Genomic DNA, 26152 nt, shown 5'->3' with positions numbered 1-26152 from the left:
AATTAATCATCTCTGCAGATTCGTGGAATTTACTGTTTGGATGTGCTTCACGTCACGCCAGTCAAAGTGAAGATATTCGGGGAAAGTACCTTGTCCTCCACCATCTCGTCTTGAATCTTGAAGTCACAAAGTACTTACAGTTGAATAGCGAGGTTACTTATGTAAAAGTAGATTGTACGTATCTAAAGTGTCAAAAAGTACAAGTACCTTCAGAATAAAGTTAAAACGAGTTTCCTCCTGTACATTTACACCATTTTCTTGCATCACATCTTGTGTAATAGCAGTAGACGACTATGATTTAATTACATATTGCGTAGAAGAGCTCCTCAGGCCTGGTGGAGTCAGCACGTCTTGGCTCTGCCATGCAGGTGGAATGAGGAAATCTCTTGCAGTATTTATTTTGTTTGTGTTCTGTCTCTGGGGAAGCAGCAGCTTGTGTAGAGAACGGCGAACATGAAGTCATGCAGCGATAAATCTACCGCTGCACAAGATGTGAGCTCACTGTTTTCACTCTCTTTTCAAAATCACTTTCATCACTCTGAATCACAGCCGTGGGAAGAATACTGTCAGCTTACGCATGGTTAGAAACCCCATCGGAGAGTCCTTTAAAGTACATTCCTTGTCTTGAATGAGCAGTTTACAAAGAGTCGCCGCAGAAGCAATGGCCCAGATGCAGCGGCTGACGTCCAGGGAGGCGCAGGATGGTCACTTTCACCTGGACACACAGGGATTCCCTCACAAACAGCAAGAAACAACAAAGTTCTTTGCCTTTTTTTTATTTCATTTTTTTTTAATGCATGTAAAGATGAAATCACCTCGTTCTTGAGCGATCTGCTCAGATACATGTTGACATCCTCCAGGTTGCCAGCGCGCAGGTCATTGATGGCCAGGATCTGGTCTCCCTTGTGGAAGAGGCAGGCGCTGTGTTGTGGTCCTGTCCAGCCACTCACACTGTGTCACACACACACACACACACACACACACACACACACACACACACACACACACACACACACACACACACACACACACACACACACACACACACACACACACACACACACACACACACACACACACGCACACACACACACACACACACAGATCAATTTAATGAAAGGTCTCTGGAGACTTTCAGCTCATGTGAGAGAAGAAGTGTTGCTGAATTACTCTTTTACTTTTTTAATAAAAGAGACAGTGGAGTCACTCAGAGAAATAAAGATAGAAAATGCAAAAGATCACTGGTATTGGGTGTCGTTAATTTAGGTTATAGCAACTGAGCAGCCGTATTGTGAGTCCAGTGTGTTCATCAGTTGTGTACATTCAGCAGAATGCATCCATTAAATAATGTACTCCTAAATAAATACAAAATCATCATTAATAATAATCATCATCATCCTCATCTCACTTTCACTCAAATTGTATCTACATTTTCTAATTGTCAAATTGACCACACAACCTAAGGCTGACAGCTTCTAAAATGTTATAAATGCAATAGTTTTGAAACACGTTACATTTTCTGCTGTTTTAGTACCTCAGTTTAGAGTTTTCATCCTTCTTTTCCAGCATTTCTCTGACAATTTTAACATTTTGCAAGAAGAGAGAAGAGAAGAGAAGAGAAGAGAAGAGAAGAGAAGAGAAGAGAAGAGAAGAGAAGAGAAGAGAAGAGAAGAGAAGAGAAGAGAAGAGAAGAGAAGAGAAGAGAAGAGAAGAGAAGAGAAGAGAAGAGAAGAGAAGAGAAGAGAAGAGAAGAACTTTATTAATCCCAGAGGGAAAGTCAAGTTCAAGCTTCGTCCCACACTGAATAAATAGAAAGAAAGTTGCATATCAAATAAGACAGGATGAAAATGGAACAAGTCTTGCCGGTGACCATCATAAGCCCAGAAACGATTAAATTAACCAAAACCCATCAAGCATTATGTACAGGGAGGAGTTATAGAGTCTTATGGCCACAGGAAGGATGGAGATTTTAACAATTCTATCTCTTTTTCAAGCAGTTTTGCTTCCATTTTTGATTATTTTCTCCTTTTAGAAGTTCTTGTAATTCTAGCTTCTTTCTTTTGTTAAAGTTTTTGCATCTTTTTAAAGCCTTATTTTATCCAAGTAATGAGAGTAACTTAGAAAATGACTCTGGTTTGTAAATCAAATGGAAATAAGATCCAATGTTTATTTGAATGTCATTTTCTGAAAGCTTGAGGGAGCCTGCATGTTCTCCCTTGTTTCTCCTCAAACTGGGTGTTCTGCATGTGCAGCCTCAGGAAACATTCCAACTTCACACGACAGCAGGGGGAAGAAACGAGTCTCCCACAGTCGAGTGGAATAATTTCACCTGATACGAACTCTTGACTTGTGAGAGTTTGTTTTCATTGGAAAGCAGCAATGAAATCCAACCTGCCACTCAGGATGAAGTCAATGTAGAACATAAAAATCCCTCCATTCATTCCTGCTTTACAGTTACGTGCTCCTGCTTTGTTTGGTTTGGTTTGGTTTTTAGACGGGCTTACCTCGGCTTCCCATCGACTTCTGTTAGTGTCAGATGTTTTTTCAGATCCGCCTGCTTCACCTCGATGTCTCTCTTCTGTGGGGGAACAGGATCAAGGCTGGGAAGCAGAGAAGAAAAGACAAGCAGGCTTTAGTGACACTGATGCTTCAGGGAAAGTACAGGAAACTCACTGTTCGGTTCAAACGAATTCAGTGACTCAGACAGAGTTGTTAACTAAAACAAAAAGTGATTCCGATTGTTCCTTTCATGGAGGCGTAATCATCATTATGGATTTCAATTATTACAAATCTTATCTGCTGCCTTGTTGTTGAACTTTCTGGGTTATAAATACGACACGTGTGAGCGCGCCCTGCTCTTAATCCGATCTTACTGCAGTCGTCTTGTTGAAAACCTCCAGAAACTGACCGAACTCGTCCAGGAACACGTCTGCATTCCTCTCTGCTGTTTTTATACTGACTCATTAGACAAATGTTGTTTTTGTTTTTTCCTTCTGTGACTAATACAAAGCTGTTTGCACTTTTTCCCATAAAGAGGAAGTCACGCTTCACCTAGAAGAAATGTAGTCACGTTAACTCGATGAGAAATCTTGGAATTACACTTTTTAAACCGAGACTCAAGATTATAATGTAAAATCAAGGAGATATATATATATCAAGATAAATTATCCACTATGTCTAAAAAATTATATTATAAATCTTGGAAAGTGCCAAATTTGTGATTTAGGTCTGGAAGAGAGTTGCAGTTTGTTACTTCCTGTGAACATTTTTCCCGCCTTGTGAATGAAACAAGCTTTTATTTACATATAGTGAGCTTTTCCCTCGACACCTCACTGAGCAGGTGACCTCAATACAAGCTGGGAATTCCCAGTTACAGTTACAGTTACAGCAACGCACCAGGGTGTGATGCTCACTGCACGTTATGAAGAACCTGAAGATTTACTGGAACAAAGTGGCAGGGCAAAACAAATTAATGTTTTTGGGATTTTTTTTAATCTTATCTCACCTCTCAGTTGAGCTTTGTTTATCCAGTTCGTACACATTTGGCCTCTCCAGACTCTCCACCGGTGACAGGTCACTGGAGCTGCTGCTCCAATGTTTGTCTCGCCTGGGAAGTTGCAACAGACAATCACAACCTTTTCTTTTAACATATTAAATAAAAATGGCACAAATTGAGGAAATAAAGGGAAAGAAACTAAATACTGATGAGGAGGAAGAGGAGGAAGATTCTGAGGGACAGAAGATGCAGAAACACATCTTGGCACTATAATAACCTCTGGATGGGCATAAGAACAGATGTGTCCTTGTGACAGATGATTGAAATAAAGCTGAGGTGTGAGAGCATTTTACCTTTGCCTTTTTTTTTTTTATCCGTCACATAGAAAAAGGGGATCAGTTGTCTTGAGACTTTCTTGAATCGCTCATAAAAGCATCAGCAGGAGAGGGCAACAATCCCCAAACCACCACCGCAGTTCTAATTAAGAGGCTCTTTTTACCAGAGACACTCCTTTTGACCCACGTCGCCTGGTGTGATCACAAACCTGCTCTACAGTGTGCGAGCACAGCAGGGGGCTCGTCTTTGGCCGGGATTAGAAACCAGGACGTGTCTCACACAACCTGGCAGCAGTTTAAGACGAGGAAGTGGCAGAAACAAGCGATCCTTTGTCGTGACGCAATGTTGTGACTTTCCAAGATAAAATGTTGTTGGTTGAGGTGAAAATGTGCAGCTGGCGTGTCGATATCAGCCCCAAACTCATCTGCACGCCAAAGCTTAACAATAGTGAGAGTTCGGGTTAAAGGTTAAAAACTTCAAAGATGATCAGAGTTCAATGTTATTTTGGTTTTCTTTTTAACATGATGATGAAAAGTCATTTTGGCAGAAGTGGTCAGGCTGGATCCACACGTCACCGTTGTGAGAGCTGTATAAATAACCTAACCCCCCGTCGACTGAGTTATTTTTGTATTCAGGGCGTCGACGAGGCACAAAGAGACACAAAAGAGCGAGAGAAAGGTCACGAAGCGCCGTCAGCAGAGCAACAAAGGTCCTGCACTAAATCGGTAGCAGCAGAAACTGTGTCGTAATCCACCTGTGGACGGCGGGTTCCTCTTCAATGCACGACGGCAGCGGCGAAATCTCTTTCCTCATCCGATCGAAGACGTCGGTGACGGTCTTCATCAGGGTGGTTGAGTTGACCTCCGCCACCTCGCGGTCCCTGCAAAGGCGTTTTCACACGGTTCACCGCTTCCGTATGGAGACAGAAGTAAACAAGCGAGCAAATCAACATGTGTGTGAGCGCTTACAATTCCAAAGCCGGATCTTTGTTTGGACTCATGTCAACATACCTACAAGACAATCCCATCGACACGCATTAGACACATGTAAGTAGAGTAACACTCGAGTGTTTCCAGCCGCTGCAAAAGACAATTAGAAGTTTTTAAAAAATTAAATAAACTTACAGTGGCTCTTTGCTGGCATCCACCTCACCATTCTCTACATCCTTCTGTAAAGCAGATGGAAAGAAGGAAAAAAATTGCATTAGTGTTCAAATAAAGGTGATTTTCTGACCATAAAAACAAAAATCAAGTGATAAAAATGAATGTTGAGTTAGTTTGACAGACTCACGATTGGCCCGCTGAAAGGTCTTGGGTAAACGTAGTGTGATTGAACAGGCTCCGACACGGGTCTTTTGGCGTTGTCATCCTGCTGATCAGTCAGGAACCATAGTGGTTACAATTAAAAACAAACAAACAAACAAACAAAAACATTCCCGTTTGTAGAAAGTACACAGAATTTAATTATTGTCACACCTTGGCTTTGTCAGAGTCACTTTCCAGAACGTTGGGGGACGGATCCGACATCGATCGCAATTTTTGTGCCTAAAAGAAACAACAACAAAAAAAATTAAATTGTTCAGGTAATTTAGTTTTACGCCCATTCATACTCTTGTCATTTTATGTAACTCAGGCTGGGCAAGATGAATTAGGTGGTTCGAAAAAAAAATCAGAAATATGTTTGATCAATGTGAGCATATTGAGCTTCTCGTTGCTAAATGGTTCATTCTAATACACGTTCAGATCATATGAATACATGGGATTTAATCTACTTAATATGAATAGATGGAAATGTGTGACATGATTAAATGACATTAACTCAACGAAAAAAACGTTTGTGTGTGGAAATGACAGAATTTCTGTTTCAGTGACTTTTCAGGACTTGGAGAATAAATCGAAGAGTAAAATCAAAAAAATGGTCTTTGTGATTGACCAGTATGACAAATCCTCATGTCGGACAGATTTAGGAAATTGACACAAGGTCTTTTTGTTTTGTGTGTGTTTTTTTTTTATAAACATCACAGACCTTCAGTGCCGTACAAGCAGAAGTGCTTCTCGCGAGAGGTTTGGACTTTAACTGGAAAGACAAGAATATAAATGGCATTTATCAAGTCAAACTGAGAGCTTGTTGAACGTAAAGATATTTAGTTGTTATGTACGATAGCGGTCATTTCACCACCAAGTCAAGAAATGGAGGAACCCTCCAGCTGAACGCATCAAAAACATGTGAACTGGTCTTTGACTTTAGCCGGAACAGTTCTCACACACCTGTCATTATTGATAACTCCCAGGTGCAGATTGTAGAGGAGTGCACGTTTCTCGGTTTAACTCTCTCTAAAGACCTGAAATGGGTCAAAAACACTAACCGGGTTGTTAAAAAAGCTCATCAGCGTTTCTACTTTCTACGTAAACTTAGAGAATTTACCACTAACTTTAAGATTCTGCTTAATTTTTATCGTTGCACCATTGAAAGTGTACTTGTTGGCTCTGTGACTGTGTGGTTTGGTAACACCACAGACAAAGAGAGGAGAGCTCTAAACAAGGTGCTCCGCTCTGCAAAGAGGACTGTGGGCTGTGAGCTTCCTGTTCTGGAAGTTCTTTATAAATCCAGACTTTTAAACCGAGCACTTGGAATAATCAATGACTCTTCTGGCCATCCTGGAAAAACCTTGTTCCAGCTTCTTCCTTCTGGCAGAAGATATCGTTCGCTGAGATGCAGGACATCTCGATATGCCAGCAGCTTCTTTCCACAAGCTGTTATCAGTCTAAACAGAGCACTTTAATGAATGATCTTGCACTTTATATCTGTTTCAGTCGATCGATTTCACAGTGTCAATTGTTTACTGTTCTGTTTGTTTTATTTCTGTACTTTTATCCTGTTTTATTTATGTACTTTTTAATTAATGTTATTTTATGGCTGTACCTGTCTTGTGCACACTGGGGACTTTTACTAATTTATTCCAATGTGGTTTTACTGCAAATGGCAAATAAAATGAATCTGAATAGGAGGAAACGAAGTGGAACTAGAGAATAGGAACACCATTTTAGAGTCCTTGAGAGCAAATGAAGCCACTTGTTAGATAATATTAATCGTGAGCTGTGTCGGTAATTAAAGATATGATGGATTTGCTGTTTGAACAAGAAGCAACAAAGTTACCCAGTGAGTTGCAGAGAGACGACAAACTGTCTGGTTGAGAGATTTTGTTTGCAATGAAAAAATAAGAAAGGAAGCAAACAATTCAAACATTTACCTCAACTGTCTTCCCATTCGGCAGTTCCTTTACGAACAGCACAAAGAAACAATAATCACACGCTGGAACAGTCAGACGGGAGCTTTTCGGAGCCGGAGAGTCTCGTACCTTTGAATCATGAACACTGTGCGGTCGGTTTTTCATGGCAGCAAACAGGTCATGGAACCAGCTGTCCACTTCCTCCCTACGGAAAGCACCAGTCATTTTTAAACCACTGATTAAGATTCAAATATGGAGAGGAAATAGAAACGTTTAGCTGCGATTTAGTGGGAACAGAGCAATCATCAGGTGACGGAGTCTCTGTATAGATTTGATTTCCTGTGTGATAGCGTGGTGTGGCGAGGGGGGGGGGTTTATCAGACGACTGCTGACGTGACGACCCGTCCACCTGATCGTAGACTAAACCTGCATTTCAATATGAAGCATTTAAACGCATTTCAACGTATTTACAGAAATAAAAGCAAAGAAACAAAAAAAACGTATCACTGCTTTAAGAAATTGTGAAGAGACAGAGGGAGAGAGAGACGCAAAACATTCCTGTGTGTTTATCTTTAGTGAATGAAACCCCCACCCCCAAAAAAATGCTGACCTGGACTCCCCAATGAGAAAGTAGTCCCGCTCTCCGGACTTGATGTAGAGAACGCAGGACGGGGAGCACTTGAAGTTCCTCTGGATCCAAGACCACTTGGGGTGATTTAGAGGACTTCGATACAAGAGTGAGAGGCTGATTGAGGGGACAAGAAACAACAACAACAACAACAACTGTTAATTACATGAGATTTGTCATGAATTCAGTCATTTGGTGCATTGCGGTGGAAGTGAAAGGTTGAAGTGAGAGGCGAAGATTAAACTGGCAGAGATCAACTATTATTGGTTCAAAATGATGACAGAACACTTGTGAAAGCGTCTAGAAGACATCAAGTGGAGATTTCAGCCTGTTTACAGACTCTTTTTAACTACAACTTGTGAATTTCGACGGTGTTTCAGTCAGTTTTACACTTTTACGCTACAAGACTGGCTGTAAAAAATAACAAATCAACATGTTGAGCATCAACATTTCAGAAGCTGGTGGAATCAAAGTGAGGGAATGAAAACAGAGACGGTTTCCGTCCCTCCATATATAAGTGAACATACTGCAGCAGGTCAATCTCTCCCAGCGGCCGCTCCATGTCTTCTGAACTCCGGAAATACTTGAGGTGATGTTCTTGCTCGTTGACTTTGAACAGCACAAAATATCGCCTCTTCCACGACCTCTGCTTGGCAAACACAACGACGTGAATGACGACATTTGGTCCATAAAATAAAAAAAAAACACATGGAAAGCGTCTGTCACCTCTGTCATGAAGACCTTTGGCGGAGACTTGCAGAGATATCCTGTTCGGATTTCTCTGGCAGTTTTGTAAGACTTGTAAAACGTGGACGTCGGCCCTTTGGAGGGTGGAAGGAGAGAGGAGATGTAGTTTATTGATCACCTTCTCATTAGTCATACATTTACAACTCATCAAGTAAGTAATAAAATAAAAATAAAAATAAAATTTTAAATTAAATTAAATTAAATTAAATTAAATTAAATTAAATTAAATTAAATTAAATTAAATTAAATTAAATTAAATTAAATTAAATTAAATTAAATTAAATTAAATTAAATTAAAACTTGCAGTTCCGGACCGACTCGCCCCTTGCAACATACGCCTGTGTTAAATTAGCCCTGGACCATTAAGACATTCCAGTTTCCTTTGTGTGTCGACAGGATTGTCAGTGAAAACAGGTTTTCGAGGTGACCAGTAGCTTCACCAAAATGCCAGCAGATTCCTGCAGGGACCCACATCAGACAGTAAATCAGTTTTCCAGAAGAGATACCTGTGTTCTTCTGATTCTTTGACATTGTGACGCCACACCTAAATTAAACAAAAACCAAAAAAAAACAAAACAAGGAGCATTTGTGTGGATCGAAATCAAGAAAAGCACATTTTTCAAACAAACAGTTCGCAATGCAAAGCAATACAAGTGCAATTGTACATTTTGAACAGAATCTAACTAAGTCAAAACAAAGTTCTCATGTCACAGGCCGTCACGTTTCAAATAGAAGAGCTCACCTGTGGAGCAGCTCACCTGTTCGCCTGGCTGCCTCAGACTCAGTGGAGGCTGCGTGAGGACGCAGGGTGTTTTAAACACCTTATCATGAGAACGAGACTTTCAGGTTTTTCCCTTCAGTGGATATTCAAGGTCCACCTACTCCGTTGTTTCACTTCTTTTCAGGGAGTTTCTGGACAAAAGATTTTTTCTTTTTTCACGGAAGTCGTAAAAAAAAAAAAAAAAGATCAACAAACACTTGAAAACAAACAATTACGCTTTGTGTTGAATTTAAGGTTGGTGCATTGTGAGTGACTGAAGAAGAAAATGAAAGCATAGATCCAAACATATAATGGTGTCATGGTTTATTCTTAATGAATGAGATATTTAAATTATTGCAACAGGTCCAGTCATTTCCTCATATATATATATATATATATATATATATATATATATATATATATATATATATATATATATATATATATATATAGTATATATATATATATATATATATATATAAAAATATAAATTCCCCTCTCGCCCTCCGCGGGCGGTCCCCTGTTTTTCTGTTCCAAGCTCGTGTCCTCTGCCAGAGACCTGGGAGCTTGAGGGTCCTGGTCCTCTGCCAGAGGCCTGGGAGCTTGAGGGTCCTGGTCCTCTGCCAGAGACCTGGGAGCTTGAGGGTCCTGCGCAGTATCTTTGCTGTTCCAAGTACTGCACTTTTCTGGACTGAGATGTCCGAGGTTGTTCCAGGAATCTGCTGGAGCCACTCCTCCAGTTTGGGGGTTACTGCCCCGAGGGCACTACTGTCACCTTCACCTTCCAAGCCCTCTCCAGCTCCTCTCTGAGCCCTTGGTATTTCTCAAGTTTCTCATGTTCCTTCTTTCTGATGTTCCCATCACTTGGTATTGCTACATCCACCACCACGGCTTTCCTCTGCCCTTTATCAACCACCACCATGTCTGGTTGGTTCTCCATTACCATCCTGTCTGTCTGTATCTGGAAGTCCCACAGGATCTTGGCTCGGTCATTCTCCACCACCTTTGGGGGGTCTCCCACTGTGACCTTGGGGTTTCCAGACCATACTCTGCACAGATGTTTCGGTACACTATGCCAGCCACTTGGTTATGACGTTCCATGTGTGCTTTCCCCGCCAGCATCTTGCACCCTGCAGTTATGTGCTGGATTGTCTCAGGTGCCTCTTTGCACAGTCTAAACCTTGGGTCTTGTCTGGTGTGGTAGATCTGGGCTTCTATGGCTCTGGTGCTCAGAGCCTGCTCCTGTGCAGCCAGGATGAGGGCCTCTGTGCTGTCCTGTAGGCCAGCCCTCTCTAGCCATTGGGAGGACTTCTTTAGGTCAGCCACTTCAGTTATGTTCCGGTGGTACATCCCATGTAGGGGCTTGTCCTCCCATGATGGTCCCTCTTCCAGCACCTCTTCATCTCGCCATTGTCTGAGACTTTCGTTGAGTATGTCATCCGTTGGAGCCCTGTCCTTGATGTACGTAAGGAGCTTGGATGTTTCATCCTGGATAGTGGCTCTCACGCTCACTAGTCCTCGGCCTCCTTCCTTACGGCTAGCATACAGTCTCAAGGTGCTGGATTTGGGATGGAACCCACCATGCATGGTAAGGAGCTTTCGTGTCTTAACATCTGTGGTCTGTATCTCTTCCTTTGGCCACCTTATTATACCCGCAGGGTACCTGATCACTGGCAGGGCGTAGCTGTTTATTGCATATATATATATGTGTGTGTGTGTGTGTGTGTGTGTGTGTGTGTGTGTGTGTGTGTGTGTGTGTGTGTGTGTGTGTGTGTGTGTGTGTGTGCGTGCGTGCGTGCGTGCGTGCGTGCGTGCGTGCGTGCGTGCGTGTGTGTGTGTGGGTGTGAGTGTGTGTGTATATATATGTATATATGTATGTATATAGTCAGAAGTCAGGTATTCAACTAGGCAATCAGTATACACAGATAGAAAGAATTGGAAATTAATAGGAGAAATAGATGGAGAATGTTCTTAAACATGCAGTTAAAAACTGTTGTTTTTAAGCTGTTTATGAAGCAAGAGGGTCGAGAAGGGTTTGCCACATAATTTCTCAGGGATATGCAAATATTTCTACAATGTCGATCAGTGCTTTCAGACTTCTGTAATGTTACGTGATTTCAACGTGTCAGAGGAAGAGGAGGAGGGGGAGGAAGAGGAAGGCCAGCTGCTTCTGATGTGGTCGAAGTGTCTGTAATTAACTTTGTGTCAAAAGCAACCAAGCAGAGAGACACAGAAAGTCATCTTTAGTTTGAAAATCCAGAACAACCGTGAGGATGAACAGACTTGGAGGGTGGGAATAAACGTGTAGCTGTTGGTAATATTTGTGGGCGAGGCTCAAATACTACAGCCTGAAACCACCAGAACCCCGGGAACCATCAGGGAAATAAGTCAAAGAAGAAATAAAAACATTGAAAGAACAAGGGCCGTCAACATGCCGGCTTCGACGAGGACTATCTGAGCAATGCGTGTAAAAGGTCCGGGGTCACGGAGAGCACGTCACGCAGGCTTCAGACAAACTCATTTAGCCGCCTCGAGGAGAAAATATCCAACCGACAGTCATGCTCCATAAATACCTGAAAAAAAACAAAAAGTCTGTGATGGATTGTGCAGGAGCTCCGAGACATCGTCTTCATGTGGGTCACACGCACACGCACGCACACACACACACACACACGCACACACAGAGGTATAAATCAAGAATCAAGGTCAGCGTGACCCTGGTATTAATAGAGGTCTTGTGGGCTTTATGTCTAATAGGACATGAAAGAACTGACATCCAGCCAGACGAGTCGCCCTCCTTCTATCCCCTTGTCTGCAATATTTAGATTCACAGTCTCTTTCTAATATATAACAAGGTAGAACCACAGTGGGGGGGGTGGATATCCTTCCTGTACACCCCCCCTCCTCACCCCCCTGGGCCTATAAAAGCCGGGGCGGCTCACCTGGGACGGTTCATGGAGCTTCGTCTGCACTTCTCGACACAAGATGAGCGTTAAAGTTGAAGGGAAGACCACAAACAACGTGAGCGTCCGCTTTGTCGAGACAGAACGTCCGTGTGTCTCGCCACTTGACTCTTGGTTTTGTCTTCAAAGGAGATGATTCTGAAACGGCAGCAGCTGCAGCTGCAGAGGCAGAGAGACGCCGTGGCCTCCAGGATGAAGAAACTGGCAGCGAAGCAAGTGGAGATAACAGTAAGTCTGTTTGAAGGTCAACAGTGGACCACGTTAAAAATGTCCTGCAGCTCTTCCATTCACCTGAAGGTCAAAATGTTGTTTCTTTTGAAATACATGTTTGATGTTTTTGGACTTATATTTGTTAGTTATGTATATTTTCTTTTTTCTTTTTTTCTTTTCCCTAATATCATTTGGTGATTCTGCATTTTTACAAAAAAATGCCAGGGGTCTGCAGCCTTTATGAAAATAAAAAGAGCCGCTTTTGAGATTTCTCCAACAAACAATTCGTCTGGAGCCACAAAACAAGACAATTATCTGAAATGAAGAAAAAAAAACATGAAAGTTATGGCTATACATACACAAAATGAGGTTTCATTCATGAAATGTCATCGCTTTATTTGTACTTCATTACATTTTAATTTTTTGTTGCCATTTGCAGATTTTTCCTCTTTATTCAAGAATTTATTCAACAATTTTGCTTTAGCATCTTGGCTATTTGAGCCATTTTATCTGTTTTCTATATATTCCATATACTGTGACGAGCATTTATTTTATTTCCCCCTTTTTTCCTATCCTTTCTTTCTTAATTTTTTCTTGCCCCTTCCTTTCTTTCTCTTTTGATATTTTTTTCCATTTCTACTTGATTTCCTTTCTTTAAATTTTAGTTTTTCTCCTTTTCTTTTCTTTTCTCCAGAAAAAAAGCTGTAATACCAAGTTTGATCATTTCAGTTACAATTTCTTTTCCTATTTTGTTTCCATTTATTTTCTCTATCATCTTTTTTCCCTTTACTTTGTCTTCCCTCATTTTTGTTTCTTTATTCAAATGTTTTTCTCCTATTTTTTTCCCTGGGAAAAAAAAGCTGTTCCAGCAAGTTTAATCGTTTTCATTTGACTGGTTTTCCTGCGTTATTTTTTAGTAGTTTTAGGTTTTTCGAATAATTTATTTATTTATTTAGCAAGTCCATCTACCCTCTTTCAGCAGTTTTACCTTATTTAGCTGATTGTAGGCAGGATATGTCAAATCAAAGAAAAAAAAACAAAAGGAAATCATTGTGGCGCGCAAATACAATATAAATAAGAACACACTTTTTTTTTTAATTAAAAATAATCTTATGGCCGCTTCGGGGAGCCACTACTGGGGGGCTGAAGAGCCACATGTGGTTGCAGACCCCTGAACTGGACCTGCTTCACTCATTTCCATGCCCATTTCAGAAAAAGACCGACGAAGTGAAGGAGAAAATCAAGAAGAAGCACGAGGACATGCGGCGGGTTCTGGACGAGGACCTCCGGATCACACTGACCCAGCTGGAGACGGAGCACGAGGCCCTGGAGAAGCTGGTGGAGCAGAAAATAGAGGACTGCTACCATCTCACTCAGGATCTGGACCAGGAGATAAACAATCCCACCGTTGAGGTGAATACGCAAAGAAGTGAGCATCAGGGTCAAGGATGAGCTGTTTCCGCATCAGTGGATCATCTTTCTATACTTCCTTTGTTTCAATCTTTTACAGAATTCAAAGACGGAACAAAGGTATGATCATATTTTTGGAAATAGACCTGCTGCATAACATGATTGAAGGGACGTGATGTCAGCCCACATCCCACTGACACATGCCGAGCATTGCTGTGCTTAAGAGGAAAGTCCCAAATGGTAAAAACACCATTTCGAAAACGTTAAAAATAAAACCGACGCTCATTTACCACTCACTCAAATTTATCTCCAGTAAATGTTTGTTTGACTTCCTCAACCATTCAAGATAATTATCTTGAACTGGAATCCGATTGTGCTCAAAACAAAAGGAGAGATAAAACATCTTTGGTCGGAGTCAGAACGACTACTGTAAAATTATTAGTATTATTATTACCTTTTTTACAAAATGAATGTTAAAGTAAAATTTGTCACTTGCAGCTTTGCATATATGCATTTCTTTTTTTTTTTAATTACTCTATTAGTGTTTGATGTGCCATCAGAGTGTCTGAGACGCTGAAGCTGAGCGACCCGGACCTGATCCACATGGACGAGTTCAAGAACGATCAGCTGCTGAGTCTCACCATCAACCTGCTGCTGTTCATCAGGTCTCAGGTCCCCGTCACCAAGAAGCTGTTTCAGAGCTGTAAGTTCAAGATGGGGCAGGTGGAGGAAGTGGAGGAGCTGTACAGGGAGACTGTTTACCCTCTACAGTGACAGGGGACACATTAGGTGAAGCGAAGGTGTCTGTTGTGTTTGTCAGAATGACTATTTGTACTCAAGACCGACTGGCTTCGTCCTGCACAGATGCTGCAGATGTTGTCTTGGACGCCGACACCGCCCACCCAAAGCTCATCATCTCTCCCAATGGCGACTCGGCGACTTACACCGACGCCTGGCAGGAAGTCCCCGAGACCCCCTGCCGCTTTGACAACACTTTGAACGTGATCAGCCGGCGGCCCCTGAGCGAAGGCCGCCACTACTGGGAGGTGGAGGTGGGCGGGAAGACCTACTGGGAGCTGGGGCTCACCTACCCAAGCATCCCCCGCAAGGGCAGCGAGGGCGAGGAGGCCTGCTGGCTGGGACGCGGCAGGGAGTCGTGGTGTGTGGAGTACTTCAACGGGGACTACAACGCGTGGCACTGCGGCGTTCAACACGAGCTGCCACTGCTGGCGGAGAGGAGGTTCACTCGAATCGGGGTGTACTGCAGCTTCCCCGGGGGCCTGGTGTGCTTCCTGGGAGCCGACACCATGACGCCCATCCACTGCTTCTGCGCCGGGACCTTCACCGAACCGATACACCAAGCCCTGTGTCCCGGACACGACAACGACGGCACAAACTGGAAACCCCTTCAAATCTGTGACGCTTCCAGATCGGCTCCTGTTCTCTGACACAGTGGAGGGCAGAAGGGGGTCGCGGTGTTGAGGGGCGTGCGCAGGATTGGAAGGTCTGACATCCTTCTCATGTGACACGGCTTCATGGTACGTCACATGTCCAGCATGTCCAGCATGTCTAAATTTGCCTGGAGGAATTTCAAAAGTGGCTCTATTTTAGATTTACAGATCACTTAAATCATTTGCTGTCACGTGGACTTTATTTCATGAATGGGGGGAAAGAAATATCCATGTGTGGAAAGGCAAATGGGAATATAAAGAAAAGGATACTAACTTTTTAAAGATCTTTGTTCATGTCAAGAATTGCATCAATCTGTATTTTTCAAGTCTGTGTGTCAGTTCCTCTGAAATGTCAAACATTTAATTTCATATTCCAAATATATTATAAAAATAACCCAACACATAATTTTGTTTGTATTAAATGTTACTTGAAATGCAAGTCAATGGTTGTATTTTTTTTTTTTTTTTAACTTTGAATTTAACTGGATTTTGAACGAGACTGAGTCATGTGTAAAAAAAAAAAAAAAAAATAATGCCAGATAACCGATGATTACTGTTATGATGTACCACAGTCTACATAAATTCAGTTGTTTGACGTGACTTGGCAAGAGATGTCGGTGGGGAATCAAAAATGGCGGTGTTGCGGAACTGCAGAAGCCACGGCGGAAGTGCGTTGCGGTCGGACTAAGAGGCTTTATTTCCGGGGGACAATATTTTCTGACGGACCATTTTCATTACGACAATTTCAACACGGATAACAACATTGCTAATTTGTAAATACATGTAACGACATTTATAACGATCACTGAGCAGATGCGTTTTATATACGTTTCAATAAACTCTCCCGTAATTAAAATCGACCGTCAGAAACTATTGTCCCCCGGAAACAACACCGGGTTGAACTTCCGCATTTGCGTTGAACCCTCTGGGCCACCGTAGTATCTACATAAACGACAGTACTTGAAATTTCGGTTCTTATTTATGGTATTGGTCACCAATGAACAATTGTTTTACAGGTTTAACATTTTGGCACATTAAGTGCTGCTACTTTGGCTAAAATCAGCAACATTGCCTGTATTTCAGTTGAAATATTTTCACATTTTCAGGTTGTATTTATGAAAATGAAGAAAATCATATAAAACACCTCATGTGACGAGATGAAATGTGCAAGAACGACAACACACACACAAAACTTACACAATAAATTCTTTATGTTTGATACAATAAACAACATTTTTCCCCAGTTAAAAAAAAAAAAAAAAAACAGGCCAGATTATATTCAATATAAATCATTCATACATTTTTCCAAATCTTTCCAAAATTATTCCTGAGGACAACAGCATCTAACACCATAAAGCATTTAAATTTGTTTTTTTTCTTCCTCCCAATAAAAAATGAATTCCCTCCTTCAATTCCATTCCAAAACAAGTGGAGCAAACGCTCCTTTCAGCACAGGTCGGGCACCACATCACTGATCACAGATCCTTGTGTCGAGAGGACTCGAGACCGCACTGGACAAGAGTGGATTCCCACTCCTGTCACCTATGTGCACCGTCTTCATCGTGTAAAAGTGGTTGGAATAATTAAAAACGACTGATAGAAAATACAGAATGGGGAAAGAGTGGCAACAGATGAAAGCTACAGTTGAACTTCCTCCCTCCCCGAAGGTTTTTCTGACAAATGCCAAAAAATGGTGGATGGTGTAAAAACATAGCAGGAACAGTGAGAGTGCGTATTGAGGACACGTGAAGTGAGAATGTTCAGACTTGTCACTGCCAGTGATAGCTGCCTCTGTGAATGACAGACTTGGGATCGATAACACAGTGTAACTTCTGATGACCATCAGCAAAAAACGTCATTCATAAATATTGCTACGAAAAATAGTATAGCTTTGGATTTCACCAAAATGTTACGAATTAACTGTGGAAATGATGCAATTCTGCAAATTCAATTTTCAACAAAGGGCTTAAAAAAAAAAAAAGCATTGAGTGTTTTTCGAATAATTTGGAGTGTCAAATAGTTTTTAAAGCAATTTCTCAATTGAGATTGTAAAGCGCTGCGTGGGAGAAGGTTTAAAACCACTGTAATGTATTTTCAGACAGTGTACAACACTAATATACAGAGAAATGATGTGGCGTGGTGCTTCACGCCCCAGTCAAGCTTTATTATTCATTTCCCACATTTATTTCTTTCTGAAGTTGACAACATTCCGAGATAAAGATAAAGTAGGGAAATACATATATCTGGTTTGACCCTGACTAATAAAATAGTGCATATTGTATTTTATGCAATGACAATGGGTTCAGGCTTTATCTTTTCTCTTTTCTTTTTTTTGTTGAGCCAGCAAAGTTGTCTACATGATGCTGAGAGTACCTGCAAAACTGCAAATAGCTCTTTCACTTTTTTCCAAACGGCAGGGGACTAAATAGGATCTCAATGTACTAATCACTACACAGCAAAGGATCAAACCTTCCCAGCCACTACGGAAATGAGAATTGAACAAGGTGACGTTTACCCGCTTCGTGGGAACATGAAAGAACCTGAGGATGTCGGCGTGCTGCGACCAACGTAAAGTGGCCGGGAAGGCTGAGACACCGAGCCGGGGGGCAGGAGCGCCGCGACATTGTCCCGCCCCGGAGGAGTGTTGTCCTTTTCTTTTTATTCTTTTTCCTTTTGTTTCCAAAGAGCTGTCGGCTGAAAATGTGCAACGTGAATATCTGAGAACGATCCGGACCATTTTCCAGCCGCTGAAGAGGAGGGAGTACGAGCCTTCCTCGCTCAGCCAGGAGCCACCTGTGGCTGAATGCACATTTAAATAGATCATTGTGGAGATCAACGTCGGAGAAAACATATTCTAAGTTGAAATATGGGTCAGATCTTTATGTTTAACTGCCACCGTCAGCTGGTAACTCTTCTGTTGTTTAAAGTGCATCTTTGACTCAAAATTAAACAAGTGTTTGTTCATTAAACAAGGCATTATTTCAAATGATCATATCCCAATTGGTTTTCTAATGAATGTCACTGTGTATGAGTCCAAACACGAATTGGACGGTTTAATACAAATTCCGAAACTCGAAATTCTATAAACGCCAAGTCAAGCTCTCGCCACTTCTTCGTTTCAGGTTGACGCCCAGTTTGAGCTCACGTGCTGGAAAACGGCGAGACCACTGCTCGGATATGATTCACCGAAAACCCGCGAAAACTGGCAGCAAGTTTTCCCGAGTCGGTGGAACGACATAGATATTTGACGACGCCTGTCGACAAAGATCAGATCAAATGTGACGCCACTATTCTGAAAAGTAGGAAGAACCTGAAGAAGAGAAGGAAGTTTCACCGTCAACACATGAACGCAGAGTGCCACTGTCAGTTATTATTGTTATTTTTTTTTCTTTCTTTGTTTTGTTTTTTTTAGTTTGTTTTTTTAGGGTTTTTTTTACTTTACACGTGGAGTGCTCGTTTTCGGGCCCAACTACACATGCAAAGATCCTCCTGGGCTCTGCAGAGTGCAGTGTCCTGCCGGGCCTGAATCATCCCTGAGGCAGTACCTGGAACCGTGGGTCAAGTGGCGTGTCGTCAGGCGACCACTCGGTCCGGTGCCGGAGGCGGCGCGGTCAGTTGAAATACAGTTCTTTGGTCAGCATGGAGACCACGCAGGGGATCTGCTTCTTCTCGCTGAAGCGCGGGTCTTCGGACCAGGACTCGAAGCTGGTGGCCACCATGTAGTTGACCCGCGTCAGGATCTGCATGATCTCCAGCTGCTTGCCGAACTCGTTGAGGACGTTGCACAGCGCCTGGACGAACCAGGAGCCGCGGCCGGGGTTCCTCCAGGAGTAATATCCTGCCAGAGCAAGAAGCAAAGACGTCACGGAAAACATCCCTCGGCCAGGAAAAAAAGGAGCATTTCAGCCAGTAGTGTGGAGGTTTGAAACAAATATATAGAAATGATCAAAAGTGACTTAATGCTCCGCACTGCTTTGTATAAATGTGGGAATATGAAGGTGTTTCTGTGGGAATGTTGCACTCAAGAGCTGTTTAAATCACCTTTGTTGGTGTTTAACAGTAATTATGGAATTTGTAAGAAGGATTTTTATAACATGAGGTGTGTGTAAGAGTACTATATGCCCATATAGTACTCTTACACACACCTCATGTTATAAAAGTCCTTCTGTGTACACACATACACACACACACACACAGTTTCTGAGGTGCTTCTTATATTATGCGTAGAACAGAAAGTAACGTAAATCCAAACCAAACTTTTATAGCAGCATTCTGTGGCTCTACTGGATGTACTGTCACTTTAAATATTCGTTCATAACTTGTTTGCAACATTAAGAGTTCCAGTCTTTTCAGGAGGCGTCTGCGTTTACCTGGCACGGTGGAGTAGGCGTAGAGGAAATCTGCCTCTACGGGGATCTTGTGTCTGGGGTTTGCGTCCGTCTCCAGGGTGTCGTTGGGCGGCCCCGAATCTGTCTGAATACCATCATCAAATTCAGAACCCCGACAAGCCTGGTGGAGTAAATGAAATGACATTTCATTGTGATCCTGAGTAGCTTTCTCAACGATGACCTGGTGGAGCAATCGAAAAATTAGCTTTATTTAAAATCCACGCATAGAAAAGCCTCTAGAGATGTGTCAACATGGCAGCTCTGGCACCGCGCGGCGGGGAGTGGGAGCGTTCCCGGGGGCGTACCTGAATGAAGAAGAGTTTAGGCTTCCCGACTAAACTTTTGCACATGTCCCCCCTGAACAGCGAGGTCATGGTCTTGATGGGCATGGCGCCGTCCGTGCCGTAGATCATGCCCTCCTCGCCGTGGCTTAGCAGGATACAGGCGAAACACGAGCTGTCACTATGGTCTTCCTCCGAGGCTGACCCACGCACACACACACAGACACTGGACTCGTCAAACCGACCTCAGGGTTACTGCTGTGGGGCCGACAGACTGAAGGGACCGCTGAACACAAGACGTAACTGTTTGACACTTCAGAAGGCTTTAGATAACGATCGTCTTGAGACAGAAATAGGAAAATCTGCTATATTAATAAAGTTGAATTGAATTGTTGACATTCAATATTACCACTGTAGCCCTTAAAGCAAAGCACTAAACCCCCCAAAGTTGTGACCACAGAGAGACCAAGAATGTCACAATTATCATAAACTCTGGGTGCAATTTTGAAATAACAAGTACGGTAGTTTGCAAATCCACTGTATCAGTCAGGAGCCTCAGGGTATACATCTGAAACAAACTGCAGAGAACGACCAACCGGCAGGATTTATTTTGATTTTATTAATGTAGAACATTCAGATAATGTGTGATATTCATCTGCTCCTTTTCTAAGATAACTTCAGATTTCAATATCAGGCGGTTGCTGTTTTTTTGTTACAGTTCGGTGTTAAACATCTTGGTGAAAATGGTTTGCGATTGGACACTAAGTCCTGAGAGTTTCTGTTTATTTAATTTATAAATGGACAAAAACCTTAGTTCCCCTGTATTCTGGTCATTTTTTAATTTTAGGATTTAAAGAATAAAAGAGCCTCCTCTAAAATGTCTCCATTTAAGTTCATTCTACAAGTTAAAGAGTAAAAATTTCAATTAGATTTGGTTCCAAAACTGAAATAAGCTGGAAATTTTAATGACATGAGACAAACTCATGATCGCCCAACAATATCAGGCCAGTTGATGCAATATGAATCCTCTGAACTCTGGAAAATCCGTGCTATTACTTTAACAACAGCACCACCTGCTGTCTGAAGGTGGGATGTGAAGAAAGGACATGTTGGTATTACTTATGGAGAGCAAGTGTGATAAAACAACTGATGTACTTCAAACACAGAGCAAACACCAGTTCTGCTTCACAACAATGGCTTCGCTGCAAAACTATAAAATATCTCCCAAAATAATCCACTTACTTTTCCTTACATTTGACCTGATTTAACTACTGCCATTGTTCTATTTTCTCTAATGTAAAAACAAAAACAAACCAAACCAGCTTTGTATCCAGTAAAAGCCTGTATCCTCAGCGTATTTAGACGAGATGTGGAAAATAAAGTGAAAGCGTCCACATGCCACTCAGGACTCACCCTCCCTGAGAAGACGCTCCATCTTCTCACACGTCTGGTCGTTGTAGATGCAGACGTCGAAGCCCAGGCTCTTGAAGCATTTGAAAAGCTCGCCGGCGTCTCGGTCCGTGCCGTTTCGTACATTCATCCCTGCCAAGGCAGCGCCGTCAGAAGGCTCGTTACCCCCCCAATAAAATCCATTCAAATTCAGAGTTCGATGTGTAGGAAAGCATGTTTGCCGTACCTGTCTTCTCATCAAAGTTTTTGTTGTTGATGATGACGCACTTCCCCACTCGCTGGTAGCTCATCTTATACTGGAATGTTGGTGAAACAATTCTGTAATGGCTTTCAGAAGAGTAGTCCTGCTCCCGCGTCTGGCCATCCTTATTCTTCTTACTGAGACAAAGCACATCAAGAAAAGTATTGGAGTACTTAGACATTGTTCCTCTGTTACAGTTAAATCACATTTAGGTTCGGCCGCTCCGTGGAAAGACGGCAAGTCGCGTGGGACGAAATAGAATTGGAAAAATGACAGTTGTAACAAACGTGAGCACCGTCAGTGTAAACAAGCCTCAAGGAAACGTCCTTGTTGGAGATAAAAGGTCGACATACATGTTCAAATAAGACATTAATTTGACGGCCAGACTTGGGCGCAGTAATCCACCGCTGGGTTAAAGAAGAAGCTAGAACATCTTCAGCGCAGATATCCCCACAAAAAAAAGAAAAAAAACATAAAGTGTGGATCGAGAGAGAGGAAAATCTTCGGCGAAAGTGGCAATTCCCACAGACCTGCGATATTTCCATTCTTTAAAAGATCCATCCAGACGGCTGAAGCCGAAGTGGCCCATTGGGGCTCACAGAGTCCAGGCTTGTTCCAGAAGAGCCTAGTCATCAGGTTGCTCAAGCACCGGAACAATGCATGGCAGTGCAATACAGCAGCCACACACACACACACACACACACACACACACACACACACACACACACACACACACACACACACACACACACACACACACACACACACAACACAGGCTGCCCGGCTATAGTCTAATAAACATGTGATCCAGAACTTTTTCTGAAGCCCCCCCCCCCCCCCCCCCTCCAACCTCCTGGTGTGCCACCAAACAGGTGCAGGAGGCTGGGAGGCCGTTGTGCTGTGGGCCGGACACGGCCAGTCTTACCTGGGTTCGTCATTAAGCGCTACGCCACTCTGCATCTGAAACACCTTGGTCCGGTCGTGTCGTTTTATTCTTCTTTTTTTTTTATTTTGTTCCCCCACGCATTAAAAAAAAAAAATGAAGGAAAAATTCTCGTTTCTCCAGAGCCGGCAAGCCTAATTTTTTTGTGGGGGGGGGTGGGTTGGAGTGCTAGGATACTGACATGCTCTGTACTGGATGGGAGATGGAGACCTGACTGGGCCAGCGGGTGCTGAGGACGGGGGGCGGCGCACTGTGAGCCCCCTGAGTCAGCAGCCTCGCCATGGCACCAGCTCTTTCTAAAGGCCTATTCACACGTGGGCCCGGTGCTTCGCCCCCTGCTGAGGTCAGACGGGGGCAACAGGGTGCTCGTCTGCTGACAGGTACAGAATCCACCTGGACAGGCCGATGCACAGGAAACCCTCCGAGGAAGCCTTCAACACTACAAGCATTTATTCATTAAAAAAAAAAAATTTTTTAGATAGTCAAAATGTCGATGTATGTTTATGCGGTGCGCTTCATTTTCAGTCGATAATCTTTCAATAAAAGAGAAGATCTCTTGATTTCTTTCTCTCTCTCGTAGTAGTAGTAGTGGTGTGTGAGCAGCTTGGGTGCTCCAGATGTGGCCCAGAGGAGGCGGGGTTTAGTAGCGGTTTCACCAATTACTGATTAACACTATGAGTGAGTGACATCAAATTAAACCAACTGATTCTTAACTCTGTCGCATCTCTTCTAATTTACTCGTTTGTCCGAAAAGCTTCAGTTCAGCTTCAACTTTTGCCATCATAGTTATTTTTAAATGCACACAAACAGAAATGTGTTCAGATTTTTGCAAACGTGTCCAGGTCTGTTTATTAATGTTTGCTCATATTTATTAACGACTGAAAATTGAAGAGCGTGAAAAAGCACCGTTTGTTTTGCAAGTGTTTTTTAAGGTACATTTCGAAAATGCTTGAAAGATAAATTGATGTGTTGTGTGAAAATACACCTGATATTACATTTGTTTTCCCTAAACGCAGACTGTCATTTCTAGTCAACCAAATTCAAAACACATTCATTTTCTAACAGGGATTCTAAGGGGTTTTTTAAGGCAAGATTGTAGTAATGTGGATTATAAACTGCACTGTGTTTAAATGAAGTTAACACTTGCTGAATATGAATAATAATGAGGACATTTCTCACCACTTTTCCAGAGTATTAAAAGCCAGTATTATCAAGTAACTGAATTAATCCTGCTAATTTCTGGTGACCAATTAAAAACAGAAGAGGGTCACAATCAGTTTGCAGGCACTAGTTGTGTCCGCCAGCATAAGGAAATGTGTTTTTAAAAAACCTTGAGGGTTTGTTGGGCCTGATTAGAGCCTCTTACGGCCCACTGTCCTCATGTTAGACCGCTCTGGTCCAGACAAGGCCAACTGGACTTTAAAACGGACCTGCACCCCCTGTTATATTATCATATTGCTATATATTTGTGTAATTACTCAAGTTACACTGCCACACTTTAGAGTTGCTTCCCAGAGGGTTTGAATAAAGCGTGTTTGTGACAGGACCCTGGACGTGACAGTCCAGTGAGCTCAGCCGTGACCTTTGTGACCTTTACTGCAGGAACAAGGAAAGGAAGCCACTCGCCTGCCAAACAGCAGGAACCTTCCTCTGCGGTCAGGTCTGGCGTCTGCCTCGTCTCCGGGCATTCCCTCAGCTTCTCCTCCAGACATCTGCAACCAGCACGCGCATGTCAAACACCATGAACGTCTCACTGGTTTCACTTTCAACCATTTCCTGTGAATTCACTTCAAACGTTTAAAAAAAAAAAAAGGAAAATGTTCACAGACGACTCCTGCAGGCTTTTATTCACCCCGTTTGAACATTACAATCGTGTTGTAATTACACACGCGTGTTTCAATATCAATGTATGATCTGCTTTAGTTTGTTGTCATTAGCTTGAGGCGGTAAATTAAAGACGACGCTCGCGAGACACAAGCTGAAAGTTCGAGTTGAGGTGTTGTGGTTTCAACTCACTGTGACTTCTTCAAGAGGTCGTTCACCACTTGACCGAGTTCTCTGCTTTTTTTTCTGACCTCTGGGGAAGAGAAAAAAAAAGTTTTGGACGAGTTTCGGTTCCTTCAAGATCCGAGAAGACGAAAGTACGTCGTTCAGTCCGGCGTGCGTGATGACGTCACAGCTGGTCGCACGTCGACGGTAAAATTCATAAACAAACTACTGTGTATGCTCACAGACGACTATATGTGTGTGTGTGTGTGTGTGTGTGTGTGTGTGTGTGTGTGTGTGTGTGTGTGTGTGTGTGTGTGTGTGTGTGTGTGTGTGTGTGTGTGTGTGTGTGTTTAAAATCATATTCAAGTCTTTCTCTGTTTCTCTCTTTCTTAAATGTATTTTTTCCATTTTATTCCCTGTACTTTTCATATTAAATGGTTGTAGTTCACAGAAAAATTATAAATAAACTATTTAAAAAGTTCAAACACAACAGGCGACAGTGCTTTGTTTTAATTAAATGTTAAATATAATATATAATTGAATGATAATAAAAAAAAATTTTTAAAAACAATAATAAGCAATATAAATTAAAACACACAAATCATTCCAAAATAAAATTATGTTTAGACACGGGGACAGAAAAGATTTGAAGACAGTTTGATTGAGTTTTTTCTTTTTTTTTTTTTACAGGCATGAATGTGACATTTGACAAATTAAGTTGAGAACATACACCTTCCCGATAAAGACTGTGAACATTCCCAGAGGCGAATTGGTGTGTTTTCATTTTCAGGGTGATGAAGAGACGTTTACGTTTTTCCCTGTCACACTGGGCCACACGGTGGCGCAGTGGTTAAGGCTTGCAGTGTGAAGGTCATGGGTCGAATACTGGCCGGGCCTTTCTGTGTGGACTTTACATGTTCTCTCCATGAGTCTCAAAAATGCACCTGAAATTGGGTGTGAGTGTTCTGTGATGGACTTTAGAGCTCTTCAGGATGCAGGTTCACCTCTCTAACTCATTGGGATCAACTGTTCTGAAGGATCAATACATTACCTGTGTCTCATTTTAAAGCAGACCTTTATTTAGACCAAAAACAGTCCTTGTCCTCTCTGATATCAGTTTCAATAAGAGTGTATTGGAGGGAAAATAAATAAAATACAAAAGGGAAACCAGTTGCTGCAAGAGCTCTGAATAACTTTATCCCAAAGCAATGCTGATCGCCCACAATTTGACTCTCAATGATTATGCTTCCAAGCAAAAAAATAAAATTCTTCTCAAAGAACCAGCAACTAATTTTGTGTTTAGAAAATGTCACTTCATTGTTGAATGGTAGTTGGTGCAGTGTATTCATTATAAAACCTGATAATTCAACTTTGTTTTTTACAAATCACTACATCACCATTACATGAGGGGAAGTAGAACATCTCTGTGTGCAGAACATGCTCCTACAATAACACTGACTCAGCACATTTTTTAAGAAGCTCCAGCTCAGTTTATTTGATGATCAAAATGTCTCTCTGACCGAACAGATAATTAAAGAACATGTCAGACAAGTCAAATGTTTATTGACCACAGTAGTGTTTGTTCTTTTTATACATTTATTAAGAGCCTCTTCAAGCATCCACGGTTTTGTCTGTAACAACGTCTGATGATGTTGACAAGTAAAAAGCGT

General features: G+C 42.1%; 3 protein-coding genes across 4 annotated transcripts; 1 reads left to right on the top strand and 2 right to left on the bottom strand.

The window, feature by feature from the left end:
* Window positions 1-470: 470 nt before the first annotated feature.
* LOC308145910 (pleckstrin homology domain-containing family S member 1-like) lies at window positions 471-8967 on the bottom strand (the record flags this gene model as incomplete). Its single annotated transcript, XM_080517501.1, has 14 exons — window positions 471-715; window positions 816-951; window positions 2505-2600; window positions 3506-3607; window positions 4587-4712; window positions 4801-4842; window positions 4957-5000; window positions 5123-5200; window positions 5308-5376; window positions 7191-7266; window positions 7672-7806; window positions 8217-8335; window positions 8416-8510; window positions 8943-8967. The coding sequence occupies 14 exons, from the start codon at window positions 8965-8967 to the stop codon at window positions 638-640; spliced, it is 1221 nt and encodes a 406-aa protein (XP_080373627.1). The 3' UTR covers window positions 471-637.
* A 3214-nt stretch (window positions 8968-12181) lies between these two features.
* Window positions 12182-15227, top strand: LOC308145909 (zinc-binding protein A33; the record flags this gene model as incomplete). The annotated part of the gene is made up of 5 exons (XM_080517500.1): window positions 12182-12217; window positions 12289-12387; window positions 13582-13810; window positions 14342-14482; window positions 14644-15227. The coding sequence occupies 5 exons, from the start codon at window positions 12182-12184 to the stop codon at window positions 15225-15227; spliced, it is 1089 nt and encodes a 362-aa protein (XP_080373626.1).
* Window positions 15228-16502: 1275 nt separating this feature from the next.
* On the bottom strand, window positions 16503-24636 carry casp7 (caspase 7, apoptosis-related cysteine peptidase). Of its 2 annotated transcripts, XM_080517521.1 has the most exons (7): window positions 24510-24636; window positions 24120-24205; window positions 21536-21687; window positions 21313-21441; window positions 19924-20099; window positions 19601-19739; window positions 16503-19068 (listed from the first exon to the last, which is right to left on the bottom strand). In XM_080517521.1, exons 2-7 carry the CDS (start codon window positions 24203-24205, stop codon window positions 18842-18844), a joined length of 909 nt encoding a protein of 302 aa, XP_080373647.1. In that variant the 5' UTR covers window positions 24510-24636; the 3' UTR covers window positions 16503-18841. The 2 variants fall into 2 exon arrangements, with proteins under 2 accessions (XP_080373647.1, XP_080373648.1); XM_080517522.1 differs by lacking the exons at window positions 24120-24205; window positions 24510-24636 and adding an exon at window positions 22081-22263.
* Window positions 24637-26152: the final 1516 nt, after the last annotated feature.

This window comes from Blennius ocellaris, assembly GCF_963422515.1.
Source record: "Blennius ocellaris genome assembly, chromosome: 21".
NCBI lineage: Eukaryota > Metazoa > Chordata > Actinopteri > Blenniiformes > Blenniidae > Blennius > Blennius ocellaris.
The sequence above is the reverse complement of the archived record's forward strand: the minus strand, read 5'-3'. Positions and strand labels throughout refer to the sequence as shown.